This window comes from Borostomias antarcticus (assembly GCF_949987555.1).
Source record: "Borostomias antarcticus genome assembly, chromosome: 7".
Classification (NCBI taxonomy): Eukaryota; Metazoa; Chordata; class Actinopteri; order Stomiiformes; family Stomiidae; genus Borostomias; species Borostomias antarcticus.
This window is the reverse complement of record NC_140240.1, coordinates 29,582,728-29,600,393: the sequence shown is the minus strand read 5'-3', so window position 1 is coordinate 29,600,393 and position 17,666 is coordinate 29,582,728. Positions and strand designations below refer to the sequence as shown.

General features: G+C 44.7%; 2 protein-coding genes across 2 annotated transcripts in view; one reads left to right on the top strand and one right to left on the bottom strand.

The window, feature by feature from the left end:
• Positions 1 to 5,017: 5,017 nt before the first annotated feature.
• Positions 5,018 to 5,773, top strand: LOC311310946 (retinal cone rhodopsin-sensitive cGMP 3',5'-cyclic phosphodiesterase subunit gamma-like; the record flags this gene model as incomplete). Its single annotated transcript, XM_084440543.1, has 2 exons — positions 5,018 to 5,127; positions 5,438 to 5,773. 2 exons carry the CDS (start codon positions 5,018 to 5,020, stop codon positions 5,553 to 5,555), a joined length of 228 nt encoding a protein of 75 aa, XP_084296669.1. The 3' UTR covers positions 5,556 to 5,773.
• Positions 5,774 to 7,707: 1,934 nt separating this feature from the next.
• Positions 7,708 to 17,666, bottom strand: part of rbfox2 (RNA binding fox-1 homolog 2) — a 23,327-nt gene continuing 13,368 nt past the window's right edge. The window contains exons 3-9 of the mRNA XM_084441466.1: positions 14,319 to 14,499; positions 14,137 to 14,190; positions 13,637 to 13,784; positions 12,795 to 12,837; positions 10,268 to 10,359; positions 9,988 to 10,069; positions 7,708 to 9,886 (exon numbers count right to left, since the gene is read on the bottom strand). Coding sequence (XP_084297592.1) covers positions 9,842 to 9,886; positions 9,988 to 10,069; positions 10,268 to 10,359; positions 12,795 to 12,837; positions 13,637 to 13,784; positions 14,137 to 14,190; positions 14,319 to 14,499 — 645 coding nt within the window. The 3' untranslated portion in view covers positions 7,708 to 9,841. The remainder of the gene's footprint in view (positions 9,887 to 9,987; positions 10,070 to 10,267; positions 10,360 to 12,794; positions 12,838 to 13,636; positions 13,785 to 14,136; positions 14,191 to 14,318; positions 14,500 to 17,666) is intronic.

Sequence of the window (17,666 nt, the reverse complement as noted above, 5' to 3'; positions counted from 1 at the left end):
AAAACTTGTCACAGAAATTCCGCCAAAAACATCCACAGTGTCTGTGTGTGGGGGTAAGAGAAGGAGAGAGAGATGTGTGTGTGGGGTGTGGGGGGTAAAAGAAGGAGAGGAATAGAGAGAGTGTGAGATGTGTGTGTGTGCGTGTGGGGGGGTGGAGGGTAAGAGAAGGAGAGAGAGAGAGGGGTGTGGGGGGTAAGAGAAGGAGAGAGAGGTGTGTGTGGGGGGTAAAAGAAGGAGAGGGAGAGAGGTGTGTGTGTGGGGGGGTGGAGGGTAAGAGAAGGAGAGAGAGAGGTGTGTGTGTGGGGGGGTGGAGGGTAAGAGAAGGAGAGAGGTGTGTGTGGGGGGTAAAAGAAGGAGAGGGAGAGAGGTGTGTGTGTGGGGGGGTGGAGGGTAAGAGAAGGAGTGCGAGAGAGAGAGGTGTGTGGAGGGTAAGAGAAGGAGAGAGAGAGGTGTGTGTGGGGTGTGGGGGGTAAAAGAAGGAGAGGGAGAGAGGTGTGTGTGTGGGGGGGTGGAGGGTAAGAGAAGGAGAGAGGTGTGTGTGGGGGGTAAAAGAAGGAGAGGGAGAGAGGTGTGTGTGTGGGGGGGTGGAGGGTAAGAGAAGGAGAGAGAGAGGTGTGTGTGGGGTGTGGGGGGTAAAAGAATGAGAGGGAGAGAGGTGTGTGTGTGGGGGGGTGGAGGGTAAGAGAAGGAGAGAGAGGTGTGTGGGGGGTAAGAGAAGGAGAGAGAAAGAGAGAGGTGTGTGTGGGGGGGGGGGGCTGTTCTCAAAACAGGGACAAGAGAAGTTCAGGTACCTTTTCAAGTGAGCAAATAAACCTGGTTGATAAATAAAATACAAAAAATAAAATAAATTAAAAAACTGATTTGAAGGACTGATCATAAACATAATAAATATTTAGTGTTTTTTGTGCTTACATTAATTTGTATAATTGCAACTTCTACATTGAAAGCAGGTAAAATTACTGCAGTAACAATCAAATTCTGTAACAGTCACTCAGAGATTGCGTGCAGAAATAACTCCCGCTGGGGGGGGACCGCTGGGGGGACCGTTAATCATATAGAATGTACATGTCAAAGAGTTCATATACAGAGGGAATAAAACTGGGCCAAGAATCAATCCCTGCAGTACGCCCTTTGTTACGTTCAAAAGAGACACAGTGCAGACTTGCATGATGACGTGGTTGTTTCCCTGGATTTCATCTATCTTTGTCATTAGCTAATGGGTTTAAGAAGCGGAATATGGGTCTAGTGTGTTTCTTGTACTCCTTTATTTAGCTGTCCCACTTTAAATAACTGTGCTAGCGCTAACTTTAACCAGGGTTAATGGGGTGTGTCTGAGAGAGAGAAAAACACAACACACACGCCTGTACATTCTCACAGACACTGGTGCGATGTCACAGACCCAATCCTGTTAGAGACCTGCTAAGCCAGAAGCATGTACAGTGCGGACGATGCTCCCACTGTTATGTCAGGGCTGAGGGCAGCCTGGGACAAGTAGTTCTGGCCTCCAGCCAGACCTGCGCCTGTGACTTCCCACCTGTAGTGTTCTCACCTGGGTCCAGGCTTTCCTCTGACGTCTTGGAGCAAAGGGTCACGTTTGTTGACTTGCTTTGTTGTTTTGTAGGTTGAGAATAAGACGGTAAACAACGTTGGACACAGTCTGCTGTTTTGGTCCTTATGCCTCTAGCTAGCGCTCCAAAACCCTCATTTTTTAAGTATTGAAGAACCCACCCAATAATAAACAGTTTTAGGATCACTAAATAGTCATATTTTGTTAACAAAGTAGGCAAGCTATTGTTCCCACCCATTACCTGACTGTGAGAAGTGTGAACAGCTCTGAATCTTTGAGGCACTTTTTCTCTGCTTAGTGATTTCAGGTGAACCAATATTCACAGAAGCATATCTTCTTCAAATATTTGCAGATTTCAGTGCATGGCACATCATTTGAATGCTTACAATTTACAAGTTCATAATCTGTAAAAACTGAAAAATAGCCATGCCCTACTTAAGAACCAAAATACTGGACTCTGTCATTTCTATAATGATATAACAGTATTGTTCTCTGTCATTTCTATAATGATATAACAGTATTGTTCTCTGTCACATTTTTCAGCTATCTGGTTTTCAGATTTCTTTTGAGAAACCAAACTGTGGTATGAGGAATTTTAAAGGGATGGGCGAGAATATATTAGTCTAGATAGATAGATGGATAGATGGATAGGTGGATAGATGGATAGATGGATAGATGGATAGATAGATAGATAGATAGATAGATAGATAGATACTTTATTAATCCCCTTGGGGAAATCCAGTGTATCTAATAGCTCACGGCACAACATAACATAGAACAAGTCTATGGATTGCTAAACAGATTATGAATTTAATGTTTCAATGTTGTTGTATTTTTTTCCCAAACAAAAGTTTATGAACATTTTTAGAACCTCCACTCACAAAGTCCTGACTCACAAAGGAATGATTTTCTTTCTGACACTAAATCAAATGTACATGCATAGTAAACGCAAAGACATATTACCGAACAGGCCTACCCTCAGGGGGCCCTTTCTAGTCAAAGGGCTTAGTCATTCATGTCAATAACAAGTCACAAGAAAGAAACCATCATGATACTTTTTAAATGAGTGTTTATCTGTAGTACTTTAGAGGGGCTGAGTACTCCATGCAATATGGGTCCTTCAACTGTTTTGGGCCCATAGTTGAGAAATCCAAAAAGCAAGTCCTCCCCACTAGGTCCCTCGAGTCAAAACCGAGCTGGTAAAGCTGCTTTTATTGTGAGATTTCTCTAATTATCTTCAAATTGCATTTGGATGCCGTCTCATTGGGCAAATTCAACAAGGCGATAAATGAAATGGGGGGGGGGGGCTTTCCGTGTCTGTGCCCAGGGGCCCATCATTTCATAATCCGTCTATGAGTATACGGATGACTGTATAATTGTCAGATTGAATATAAAGTCTGCCCTCTATCAACACTAGCAACATTCTAAGATTATTCTTCTAATTAGAGAGCTTCTAATTAGGGAGACCTCAACATGACATGACACCCATGACAAACTTATCCTGATGCTGTGGGAACATCTTCTACTGTACATGGCACATGTTTTGCATCAATGTGCACATAAACACATGCAAGGCTAACTCTGGCATAAGTCTACCTTAAAATACACCCTCTCCGTGCAATCTTTTGATCCCTTAGCGGGATTATAACCCCAACGTTGACGGGGATTAGGGAGAGAAGTATAAAAGAGGCGGTCGGACAGACTGAGGAGAAGAGAAACAAGACGAAAGAAAATAACGAGCCTAAGACTCATCTTTGCTTCGCATCTCTGCTCTCGGGCCGAAGGACATTAAACCGCAAGACCTCCTCGCTAACGCGAACACAGGTGAGATGAGCATCCGGCTTCTCCTTGCCTGGAACACTTACCTTTGAATTAACTGCCACTTGGGCCACTACTGAGCTTCAGTACTTTGGATATCTACTGAGATCCTTTTGAGTCGGGTAGGCTACTTAAAGAGAAGACTGCTAGCTAGTCTAACCTGTGGAGAGCACTCACTGAGATGAAATTGAAATTGAATGTACTTGAATGAGTGTACGTGCTTGTGTTAGCCTTGATGTTGAAATCCTTTGGATAGTACTAGACCTCCAACCTTTGCTTGAAAATGATTATTGTAGCACTTGGGTTTGCGCTGTAGGAGATGAAAGCAGATGGATACTGGATCAGCAGGAGGAGAAGCAGTGAGACTTTGTATAAGAGCTTGTGATGTCTTTCCTTGAGGGCACTTGGAAACAGACGATGGAATTGCACTGAAGACTTGAAGGGAATACAGATTTAGTGGCTACAAAAAGACAGCAGTTGGGCAATATTACATTCATTTTCAAATTGTGAAAAGGATGGTGAATAGGATTGGTTTGCCTAGACTAGCTCTAATATAATAGCATATGCACATACAGAACTTTCACAACACACACACACACACACACACATTCGAATGGCACAGGTTGACTGTTGGCTTAATAGCAAAATCCGATCCTTCCTTGATGTAGCCTACCTTGGTGTGCTCAGTCAGAACGGTCAAGAATCTGTGTATTCACAGCAGTTAAAGCAATGAGCAGGGTGGTTTCACAGAATGACTTTAGTCTGTATTCTCCTTGCTGTATGATTGAATGTAAAGTCCAGAGTGGTCTGAATAGGATAGAATGGGATACTGGTATGTTAGCGGTTAGCAAAAGGTTTTGAGGGTAATCTCCTAATTTCATTTCATGGGAGAGTGAAATGCTGTAACATTTTGGTCTGAGTTGAACAGGGCACTTAGGTAACAGGTACATTAGGTGGTATTTTTGTTGCTCGTTGGACAGTTTAAACCAAGTCTAATCTTGTTGAGAGTGAATACTGAGAACATGCTATTTTAGCCCAGAGGGTGCTAAATGGGTGCTGTTTAGGTAACAGGGTCTTAACGCAGAATTACAGGGCAGGGATTTGACCTAATCTGTGGGGATTATCATCTTTGAGGGAGTAAGGGGAGGAGGGGATTAAAAAGAGAGAGTTGAAGAGTTGAGGAGGTGGAAAGGGAGGCAGGGAAAGAGGGAGGGCAAGGAAGCAGGATTCAGATTGGCACGTGCAGGGGAGTGATAGTGGATTTAATTTTTTTACTGTTTCTTATTTTCTATTTCTCCTTTACCATATATGTTCCATCCTGTTCTATTTTATTTTTTACTTTTCTTAATACCAACTAGTTAACTAGGCCTATGTTTTTATTTATTCTGTAAAGCAGTGTGCTACATTTGCTCATATGATTATGCTCTGTATAAATAAAATAGAGTTTGACTTTGTATCATCTGGAGAGCTATCTACTACTGGAGGGCTTCCTCTTTTTCTTTTTTCCAAAAAACAACTTTCTCTTTACCGGTTCTCCGCACCGGGAGACCGGGAGATGAGGAATTTTGTTCAGCCGCGAGGGCATCTTACTGACCCCGCCCCCTCTCTGTTTCTCCTCAGTACTCTATTGAAATGGCAGACACAGCTGTTGCCGCTCCCGTCGACAGGAAGGCACCCCCCAAGTTCAAGCAGAGGACCACCCGCACCTTCAAGAGCAAGGCCCCCAAGCCTGGACAGAAGGGGTAAGACACGACCGCACTTGAAAAATACATTCATAATTCCACTACTACTTCTTTTTACTCTCTCTACAACATTTACTCGTTTCAAAACTACCTCTGTTGACTGCATGCTGCCTCTCGCGCGCACACGTGTCGTGATACTCACCGGTGTCCTCTCCTCCCCTCGTCCCCTCCCCTCGTCTCCTCCCCTCCCCTCGTCTCCTCCCCTCGTCCCCTCCCCTCGTCTCCTCCCCTCCCCTCGTCTCCTCCCCTCCCCTCGTCGTCTCCTCCCCTCCCCTCGTCTCCTCCCCTCCCCTCGTCTCCTCCCAATCAGATTCGGAGACGACATCCCCGGCATGGAGGGGCTCGGCACTGACATCACGGTGGTGTGCCCATGGGAGGCTTTCGGCGACATGGAGCTCAGCGACCTGGCTAAATTCGGCATTGTTTAGACCCCGCCCTCCCCCCCTCTCTTCAGCACGACCTTTGAGCCTCTTTCCTCAAACCCTCCCTCACCTTTGACCCCTAGTCGCCAGGGATCCCAGCCCCTCTGCACTGACTATCGTTGCTATGTTACGCCATACTGCACAAAAAGGGCACTTGCATCCAGCTCGCTGTTAAAGAGGCGGGCAGGGATGTACAGGCACCCAGAACTAATTGGATCATACATACACACACACACACACATTGTGATTGGAACACTGACACACACCCACCACACGCTAACCCAGCTTCACTATAACACCCTGCTCTCCGCCTTCCCTGTAAAGCTCTGGTAAGAAGACCTGCTCAGCAATGTTGAAAAATGACATTCAAATTATATGGATGTTTTATATTATGTATAATAGTGCTTGAAGCGGTCTGGTAGGTCTTAATAAAGAATTTCCCCCAGAAGCATTCATGGTTTGGCAAAACTCCTTGCTTGTCTGCTATTCATTCCATCACTGCAGTGCAAGAGAAGGAACAGACCTGATGTTTAATTAAGAGGGTTTGGTAGCCATTGTTGTGACATCTCAACGATAGTTTCGCTCCCCTCCTGCCTTTATCCTTGTCCTCACCCTCTGTCCTCGAAGGGACTCTTTCTATAAACACAGAGGTATATATTTATGTATGGAGTAATCCAAAGAAAATCTATTTTTATGAACTGTGAATGTAGAACACTCAATAAATGTTACCCTTTTCCCAAGAAAGTAAATTTATCGAAGCCCTTTTTTTTGTCATAGCCACACATGAAAGATAAAGATACAGGCCTGTATATAAAAAAATAAGCAACAAAATTTATATAAAAGATTTTAATATGGATATTCAATAACAAAATAGCATAATGGCAGTCAAGGGAGAGACATGACAGGGAAAAGATTAAAAGAAGAGTCACTTTCATCGGAAACCATAGCGATTATGAAGAACGACCACATAGCTAATATAATACAATGACAAGAAAACCATGACGGGGCTGAATCGACCCCTTTTTTTTTTTTTTTTAAGCCTTGGGGCGGCCATTTTGTCTGTCACCCGGCCTGTTAGCCAAACGAGCGTCTTCACAACAGCTGTCTTAGCGTATAGCGCAAAGCGGCTAGCTGCCTGGTATTCTCAACAGGGGTTTAGTGGTACAGAAGGATGCAACTGGGTGCTGCTCAACGAGTCAATCTCAAAGACAGAAAATCATGCAAAACAAACAATTATCAAACTCTACTCCTGGAGAGTCACTCATGCTGGTTTTCCATGCCTTTAATAGTTCAATAGGTCATCAGTCTTTATACATTTTCACAAATCATTTTTTCAAGCTGGTAGCCAATTGGTGGAAGGGATTCACAACATCTTTGGCTGTCTGTCCTTAGTTAACCTTGTTTCAAAGCACTTCCTTATGCAATACGTAAAGATTACAAAGTCAAAGAATCAAAAGAATGCAATCCAACTCAACAGCACAAGCAGGCTACCAACTAGAAAACACAGGACCATTAAGAAGTTATTGATCTGTTGATGTATTTGATTTCACACTGAGAAGATAGATACACATAGGCAGCAATAAGATTAAAAAGAATATACAATGAAAGAGCAAAAAACTTAAAACAAAAGAACTTTGCAGCATTTGAAATATTTGTTTCATAGTACTTAGCTCATGCCCCATATAATATTGTCTTTGTTAACTGCTTTGAAACATTTACCATTGGACAAAGGATAACACTTAGAACCTTTTTTCTTATATCTGTGCCAAACCTACTTCACCCAACAAGGTGGTCATTGTGTAGGTATTCCCCACATCTATACAATTCCAACGTCCAGGTTTGAGCAGTGAAATGTATGGTTTATTCTCTGAATAGAAAGTGATTGGCTTCAACCCTTGACAAGCATGATATTATCATTCGTTTCCATGGGTGCAGTACGCTGTAAACTTGGGACATTGAAAGAATTGCGACGACCAACGTTTCAGCCTTTTCTGTAAATGTTGAAATACTTCTCGATCCAACGCTAGCCACCCCACCCCCCGATCACTGCCTAGCCACCCCACCCCCCGATCACTGCCTATTCCCCCCACCCCCCGATCACTGCCTAGCCACCCCACCCCCCGATCACTGCCTAGCCACCCCACCCCCCGATCACTGCCTCTAAAAAAGCTTGGGCCATCTGTTGATCCAACTGAGTTAGCAGTGGTAGTGTTACACCCATTCCTGGTTGATACCTCCCTGTAGCTACTCAAGTATTCGCTCCCCTCTGCCCAAGAAAATAACAAAATCTAAGGATTCCAAAACTTCAACAACAAATAAACAAAAAAACAACTGATGAAGGAACTCAAAATGTCACCTTACTTTTGCTAATGCGTTACTTTTGGAGGAACTACACCATTTACAGATAGAAAAATATAACATGAGCTAAAGTAATAAAAAAAGGGAAAAAGACAGCAATTGGGATAATCAAGGATCATAATAATAACCACAATAACAATGATAATATATTTATACATAAGCGAAAATGTGCTTTCTACAAATCTTTGGAACCAAAACAAAGACAAACCAACCACATTTGGAAATAGAGTATAAGGATATAGAAATATGCACAATAGTATGGTATTTTGCATTAAATATCTTCTATCAACTCAATGAATAGTTGTTGACCGTGTCATCTATAAGGACCAACATAGCTATTTCTTAGGAAGACTGGTATTTGATTTTTAATTGCTCAATCAAAGAAAGAGCTGGGTAATTATATCCAAATAATAAATCTCTACCTTAATTTCTGAAATATTATAAAAATGAATAACTTCATCCAAGGGTTATCTAATCAAATGGGGACATTTATGACGTAACCTAAGCCACATCGACTATGCAATAAGAAAGTTAACCTGTACCTTTAATGGATAGTGACATTGTAGTGTTATGCTGATTGGTGTTGTGTAGGGTATTGGCTTGGTTATATAAGGACAAGTTGCATTGGTAGTCAAGAATAGTGTTGTGTTGAATAGTGATTTCCACTGTAGTGAGTGGCTTATGGACAGAAGTCTACATTTTTTTGTCTTAGTCCCAAGATCCACTGATGATTGAACCTTTTATGTCTGTCCTACAAGAACCAAAACAGCCTAGTAAATGTTGTGTGGTAGAAACTAATGATAACGATGGCAGCAATAATAATAATAATAATATTCATAATAACAATAATAACAATAATTTGGTAACTTTTTTCTCTATACTAATTTCTTTGCATATTGTAACAATTCAATTTTAAAGGTTCACCATTTCCACAGACTGAAGCCGGGATACACTGCGCCATTTCTCCATGACGATGCTGTCATGGTGGCTCACGAGGTGCGAGTGGCGCTCTGACACGATTCTGCACAAACGCCCGCGGCGAATCATCACGCACGCCATAAAGGTCTGATCATCTCCGAGATGATGGCACTGAAACCTTAGGTCATGCAGCGTGTTCACCGACGGAGCCGTTTTTAAAATCGCACAGTGTATCCCCCGACTTCAGAAAACTTGAGGTAAGGTTTAGCTAGAATAATCTTCCTCTACAGTTTTCTGTGAGTAATTCTCTATAGTGTTATAAATCATCAGTCCATCTTTCTATGTCCCAATGGTTGTAGTCTCTTTTTCTGCAACAATTACACAACGTCCTCTCCCATGCCTCCACCCCACTTGAAGAAAAATAGAGTCAAAGTTTGCGGCTCGTCATTCTGTTCCAAAATGCTTCTGGCGCTCTGTCCTGCTTGTTCGACCCACCGCAGGCTCAAGTCACAGTTCCTCCATAACTGGGCTCCATTTTGGATGTATGGTTTGTTTACGGCCCACATAGCAAATTGGCTCTATAACATGGACGAGGGGGCTTTCACAATGTCAAGTTATCCATGCACTGCTAGTTAGATGATAGGCTCCCGATGTACTCTGGGGCTCCATTCCATGTCTTGTGCTGCTGTGTTTCAAGGGAGTAACTGGGGGGGACTATGATACAGCCGTGCAATGGGATCAGGCAGCCATTTTGGTTCAAAGTATTCTTTTTTTCTTCTTTTTTTTTTTGTCATGGCCATCCATCAGTCTTCAAAATAGCATTCCTTTATTGTAGAATATATTACACAGGGACTGCATTGGGATTGGTTTTGAAATATTGGTGTTAACTGTAGACTCCAGGCTCCTTTAACAAGTTGCAATTCCCCTCCAGCGCCACAGGGGGAGCTCTTTCGGAGTGTTTCAGAGGGAGGGACCGGGGGGTGGGGGAGGGGGGGTTTCTGGGAAATGTAGTCTCTTTAGTAGGGAGCAAATCTACTGTACCCTCCCCTGTACAGTGTAGCCTGAGAAAAGAAAGAACAGAAAGAGTTGTTAATCTTTAGTGGATGACAAGATCATTAATATCAATACAATAACTTATTTTATGAACAGATAAAAGCCTCACCATAGCTCCAACTCCGTAGGCAGCAGCTGCAGCCGGGGTGAGTGCGGCATGATAGGGGTCTGCCGTATATACCCGTCCATAGCTGAGGAGAGATTCAAACGCACACAACCTTGACACGATTATAACACAACCGTTATAACATCAGTATCGCCTTCGCACAACCATAACTCAACACCTTTGACACAAGAATCATTAACGTTAACACCGGCAACCCAACACAGAGGCGTTATGGTGGCCCAAGACTATGTGGTGACCGTCACGAGCCCCAAGTTCCTCTCACCTGTCACTGTAGGCTGCTGCCGCTGCCGCCGCCGCCGCTGTGGGCGTGGCTACTGCAGTCGGCTGGGCATAGCGATACGTTGCGTAGCCACCCTGGAGGAGGGAAGAGAGAGAGAGAGAGAGAGACAGAGAGATGGAGAGAGACAGACAGAGAGAGCAAGAGACAGAGAGTTGTTGGTTGAATCTGCGTCACTAATACGCTGCTACAGCTCAGAGAGGTGACATCTTAGTGAAGCCAGGAGGGGTTACAGTGACAGTAAAAAGCAGAGCGAGAGATTAACAAGCAAGACCGGCGACAACAGCTAATCTGGTGCAGAACGGCATTCAAAAGGGACGGACGTAAGATGGCGCCTGTCAACTCTTGTGGGTCTCCCTCCACAAAAAAACAAAACAGACCTTCACGGCCTTGGCGTCGATTTACACACGCGGCCGTGAGGCTAGCCTAGACTTGAGACTGACGTTTTAAGCAGAAGTTTGTTTGCATTTTGTTTGCCGTGGAGGAAGAGACAAAGACAGTGAAAGAGTGCACGATCTTGGCTGTGACCCCCCCCCCTCCATTCCCCCCTGCCCCATGGACACACACAGTAGAAGAAAAAAGGGGGATGACATGATAATCGGGGCCATTATTCGTTTAAATGTGCAGAGATGGACAGATGTTCAGACACACAAACTAACGAGAGGAGCGGGGGGGTGGGGGGGGTATACACGAGAGACGGTCAGCCAATCCGATTAAAGGGAACACACGCGCATGGCCGACAACCGTTCACTGACGAACAGCATGCATCCCAAACGTCGGAACACAGGAGCCAAACATCCCTACGGAACGAACACACACACACACCACTGCATTCTACCCTATAGGATCGGTCATGACAAAGTCCCAGCATTCAGGAACACACACCTGTTGCTATAGGGAGGAGGGGGGGAAGGGTGTGGGGGGGGGGGGGCAGGAAGTAGGAAAAGGGGACAGGAAATAGGAAGAGAGCAGTAATGATGAGGAAGAAACTTGTAGGAAAACGAGTGTATAGGAAGAAAGGATTGAGGGAGGGAAGGAGGGAGAGAGAGAGAGGGAGCATCAGAAGAAGAAAGGGGAATTGGAAACGGAGAACAGACGAAAGAATGGAGAAGATGATGACAGACATGAGAAGAGGGCAAGGCAGAGAGCGGATGACGGACAAGAGTAGATCGTCGATGAACGACGCACAGAAGTGCAGGGGAGAAGAGCAGCGGAGGAGGAGAAGGTCACGTTGGAGAGGAGTGGATAGGAGATGGAGGTCGACATTGTAGAGAAAGCATCTAAGAAAGGTCAGAATAGAGTGAAGGAGGAGGGGGAGGAGGAGGAGGAGGAGGAGGAGGAGGAGGAGTGTAAGTGCGTCCGCATGCCCACACTGATTCAGTTAGCATGCTACAGGTGAAGCAGATACAGGGAGACACTGGGAAGGGGTCTGAATGACTAAGAAAGTTAAATAATGTTTGCACGGCAGGTACTGTACATAGATAACTTGCTATCCCACATTTCAGCCCAGAGTAGTAATAGTAGTAGTAGTACGCTAAGCTGTCCTAGATGCTAATATGCTAATGTCTGGCCACTATTTGTCATAGTTTGGTCATTTTTCCACTCTTGTTCTCATAACTTCACACTTGACCTGAAATTGCTTATAGAAATGGAACAAATACCATTTTTCAATCTAAATCCTAAAATGTTTATTATTGTTTATTATATAATAAATGTCATCTCCCCTCTCTTTAGACTGTTTTTCTCTGTAAAGCACACTGCTCTTGACTGTCACTGCGGATGAAATGTGCTATGCCGATAAAGTTTTGATTGGATTCAAAATCCTGTTCCTTTTCCCCCCTTCCGCAACTCCACCCATGTCAGATTCCAGTGAGTTAGTAGTAGAGACAGAAGGCATTTCAATCTCAGATGGTCAATAAAACTAGCAGCACACAGTCATTGGAGGGTGAGGAGGATGCAGCACACTGGCTTTCACACAGCCATCCCTACCTGGGACAATCTGCCACTAATGTCCTGAAACACTAGTCTACAGAGAGAACAGAAACAGCTATTGTCAACCTGGTCACACACACACACACATCGGTACGCACACACACACACACACACACACTCATGCATGCTCACAGACAAACCACACATAGAGCAGTCTATTCATGAATGTATAGGTCTGTGTGTGCGTGCGTGTGTGTGTGTGTGTGTGCAAGCGTGCGCGTCTGCTATCGCTAATACGATACAACACAGCATGCATCGGTTCTTCCCTCTATGAGTGTGTTTACTTGCGAATATGAACTAATGGAATTTCATTCACATGGACGAGTAACTATTTTAGTAAGTAATTGAAGAAAGGACAGAAAATGTGTCGTGTGTTGAAATGTTCGCTATGACACCCAGGATTACACAGCTCTATGGTTCTGGTCCACATGCACAAACACGGTTCCTCACACTTGAAGAACCCTCAGACGGAGGGGGGGGGCGGGCGAGTGGGAGTCAGAGAAGAGGAGTATATACTTACATAGAGGTCAGCTGCACCGTAAAAGCCATCCTGATACATCACACTAAGAGAGGAAGAGGGGGGAGGGAAAAGGGGGGGGTCGAAGGAAAAAAGAGAAAACGGAGAAGAGAAAAAGGAGGTGGAGAGAATGGAGATGGGAGAGGGGGAGGGGGCGCCACCATGTGGACATCACAGGGAAGGGCGGGACCCCAAAAAAAAAACGGGAGGAGGGAAAAGGGGACAGCGAAAGAGTGCCAAAAAGAGTGTGAAGAGAAAGAAAGAGGTGAGAGATTATTACACTCCGTGCAGCATGCAAGATAAAATACCACTTCTTTGTTTGACAGGCCAGCAGACTTGCTACTATCGTCACGAGGACTGCTGCTTGCAATGGCAGATTCATTGAAAGTGTTTACGTTGAGATCTAGCTGAGTGGACAGATTCTGGGTGTGTTTATTTATGACACAAGGAAATGGTATTTCTGTGCAGCACACTATCAATGGAATTAATTCAAGGTGATATCCAATTGCACTGTCAAGCCACATGCGTGAGAGTTACACACTAATTTTAGAGTGTCAGAGCATGCATGTGACCATGAGTGAGGTGTGTGTGTGCTTGTGTGTGTGGGTGTACGATGAGCCTATGTGAGGGAATGAGGAATGTGTACGCAAACAGATGCATGACTTACATAACTACTGTGAAATAACAATGTATGTGTGTGTGAGTAAGTTGTATATTGATGTGTGTGTGTGTGTGGGGGGGGTGTAGGTGTGCTGTGTGTATGTGTGTAAGTGTGACACCTGTGTGTGTGTGTGTGTGTGTGTGTGTGTGCGCTGTGTGTGTGTGTGTGTGTGTGTGTGTCTTACCCAGGGTAGGTTTGGATTGCGGGCTGCGGTACGGCCGCCCTGACGGCGCTGTACACCGGCCGGCCACGCCCCCGGAGGTGAGCACCACGGAAGGACGCTGCCGCCGCCGCCGCCGCCGCCGTGGATGCTGGGTAAGGAAAACCTGGGACTGAGAGAGAGAGAGAGAGAGAGAGAGAGAGAGAGATGGATAGAGAGAGATACGTAAAGGTCAATAATACTGACTATAGAGATGCACTCCTGCTGTAGGTTACTACTTGTGCTCCTGTTCATTGAAGAGTTAAAGTTAAAAAGTAAACACTTGCTAAACGGGCTAGTCAAGCTAACTACCAAAAGGCTTGCTAACATATTGCTAGCATATTAGTTAACAAAGCTAGGTAGCAAAGTTAGCTAATTAAGCTAGTAAACACAACTAGTTAAGAAAGCAAGGTAAGCAAAGCTAGCTAACTAATCAAGCTACCCAACAAAGCTAGCTAATAAAGCAGTAATGTAGCCCATCTCACCAGTGTAGAGCTCTGGGCTGTACATGGCTTGTACCATTGGACTCAGCTTCCAGCCTGCTATTACCAAGAAAACAGACTATTAATAGATAAAGACACTTCACTGTACTTCAGACGCTGCAAATTACACAGCGTTTGACCAATTTGACACTATGGCGTCTCGTAAAGATGGTGTGAAGTATTACCGTAGGGTAGAGCAGCAGCGAGGCCCTCTCCGTTCGAGTACGGGGTGACCATCTTCTTATTGGTCATCACCCTGGCTGTGGCATTGTTGACCTGGGCATCAGACAGAGGGTCAAGGGTCAGGATGTGACGTACGCGTGCATAGTTAGTGGGAACACACACACACCCATGCACAGTGTACTCCTATGCACCAAATTATCAAGATAGACAACTATTATCAATTTGCCCAAAATGGGGAGTTACATTCTTATTAAAACTTTTTTCTAAAGCAAATTGAAATATATACAAGCTGTATTATAGTAGAAAGGGTTACATTTGTACGTTAACAAAACGTCCGTTTACTGTGTGTCATACGAATTGAAAGAATGACAGTAGCGTTTGCACGTCCGTAAGAGGTTAATTTGACAGATGCACCGTGATGGTATTTGATACATGCAGTTCTTTCGAGGGAAAAAAAGATCAAAACTAAGGATCCTGGTGAGTATTCAGGCAGCTTTGCAACACAAACACACAATAATTTGACCATTGACACACAGAACAAACACACAAAAAACATTTCGGATTTAGGCATTCAAAAAGAAATCCAAGACCATTCCACTGCTGCCTTCGAAAAGAGGGAAAGAGGGTGAGGTAAGCGGCGAGATTCATTTGTCGAACACGATGCAAAAAAACATCACTTTGAAAGAGTTCATACACAAATTACACGCAGCCAATCAAGAGCGCATCACATGACCAGAGGTGAGCAAAATCAGCCAGTCAGCAAGCATCAGATGCGGCAGGTAGACCAATCAAACGTTTTGGCAGCCCTCCCAATCAAATACACGTCAGACAAAGAGAGAAGGGGGGAGGGAGGGAGGGAGGGAGAGAGAGAGAGGGATGCAGGAAAGAAGAGCCAGTCCACATTGAAAGACATGGGAACACATAAATGATGAAGGGAGAGAGAGAGAGAGAGAGAGAGAGAGAGGGAGAGAGAGAGAGAGAGAGAGAGAGCGTGAACAATCCATCCACATGTGCAATCCTTCTCATGGACAAACACAAAAAAAACAGAATATCAAGATGCGTAACAAACACACAAAAGACATCTGACCATTTGCCTGTCGGATCTAAAAATACATGAGCAAGAATGAAAGGGGTGAGAGAGATGGAGAGAGAGAGAGAGGGAGAGAGAGAAAGAGGAAAGAGAGCGAGAGAGAGAGAGAGAGAGAGGATGGGGGGATGCAAATATCATTCCTCGAAATCAAATCAAACCATGACTGTGAAACAGCTACCAGGCATTCCAATTCAGTGTCACACGATAAAGACTTCAGGGAAGCGAACAGCCACCATCACACACCATCCCCCAAAAAACAGACTACTCACAAAGAGGAAAAAGAGATACCTTTTAAGTCAAAATAAATAAATACAAATGTCTGGCCACAATGGTATCAAAGTATATTGAAAGGTTAAAGTTGTGCTACTTGTGTCTAATGCTGTTCTCTCTGCTGGTCTCAATGTTTAGTGTTACCTAAAGCAGACCTGTCTTTGTCGTGTAGCGTTATCAGCGTGTCGATAAAGCTATCATGACTTGAATGGCTCAGCTGTGTGCTAAGGCTACTCCACAAAGGGAGGGGAGGACAAAAGCTCCCAGGGGCTGGTTTGGAACCAGCCCCCCCACAGTGAAAGATAAAGCAGAATTTCTGATTATCTAGGCTTGGGTGGACTAGTACTAGACTAACACATCCCTAACTAGGTTCTGAGGATTTGTCACGTACAAGATGAAGGTCAACTACTCAATGCTCCATATTCTCCGCTACACTGTACACACTAGCCAGCCAAACTAGACATCTAACATTGTACTCATGCGTCATGCATGCCATCCAACTATGCTGTGTAATATAGTAGCTTTATTGGCAATATTACATAACAGGATATGACATAGTAGGCTTCTATATGATGACAGGGAAGAGAGTCGACCATGCAGGACATAGAGGCTTCTTGTCATTATGTTTTATGCGGTTAGGAAAAGTAGTGTGATCGTAATTAATGATGCATAAAAAGTGGTAGTCATAGTTGTTGCACTTGCAGGTATAGATGCGTCGACATTCGGTTATAAGGTGGGCCCCCGATGCCATGCGGTCAACGGCTAATCTCGGAATCTCAGCGTTTCATTCGCCTCCCCCCAATCAATCACGGGATTAGCCAATAGGAAGGTCCTCTCAATCAAACCCCTGTGCCGGCCGACGGCTGCTTCATTTGTGTCGGGTGCATCGTTTATCTCTACTGGCAGATGGGGGGGGTGGGGGGGGGTGGAGGGGGGGAGGGTCATTCAAAGGTGATGCCATGTGTACACAACTTACCGTTGCTGGGGGGGAACGGCGTGAGGAACACGCGAGCGGTTACCGTGGAGACTGACAACAACAACAACAACAACATACAAAAATCATCAGGGAAATAGAGAAAATATATGTAAGAAAAAAATGATGAACCAAAACAAACCAAAACCAAAACCAACGAGGTAATGAAAAGGCAACCCCCGCCCCTCGAGTAGAGAGGAAATGAGGTCATGTGATAGGTCATGGGTCATTAGCCATCGGCCATTTTGAGCACGGCTGACTTCTACTGGTGAGAACCCACAGTGTACAGTAATTGGAAGAGACAGGGGATACTGGGGCAAACATGGGTTGAGAAAAGATGGCAGACATTTTGAGGCTCAATCTTAGCTAAGACCACAACCAAGGTGACATTCAACACTTACACCCAAGCATTCAACTGAGTTCTCTAATGGATACGCTGTAAGGAAAACAGACAGAGAGATAGAGAGAGAGATAGAGAGAGAGATACAGAGAGAGAGAGAGAGAGAGAGAGAGAGAGAGACAGAGAGAGAGAGAGAGAGAGAGAGAGAGACAGAGAGAGAGAGAGAGAGAGAGAGAGAGAGAGAGAGACAGAGAGAGAGACAGAGAGAGAGAGAGACAGAGAGAGAGAGACAGAGAGAGAGAGAGAGAGAGAGAGAGACAGAGATACAGAGAGAGAGAGAGAGAGACAGGGAGACAGAGAGAGAGAACAGCCATGGGGGTCGTAAATGCAGGCGAAGATGAGGGAGAGACGAACAAGGGAGAGACAGACCGACTGGCGTGGAGAGAGAGAGAGAGGGAGAGAGAGAGAGAGAGAGAGAGAGAGAGAGAGAGTGGGAAGGGAGGGATGGGATACAACAGGGACACAGGGAGGAGGAAAAAAGGAGAGGTAGACAGGACTATCAGACACTCTCTCCTCACTCGTTTACAACACTCACTCTCTCTCTCTCCTAACTTCATGCTCCTCACCCACACAGACAGAAAGGAGCAGATCATGCAGAAACAGCACGGAAGCAAAAG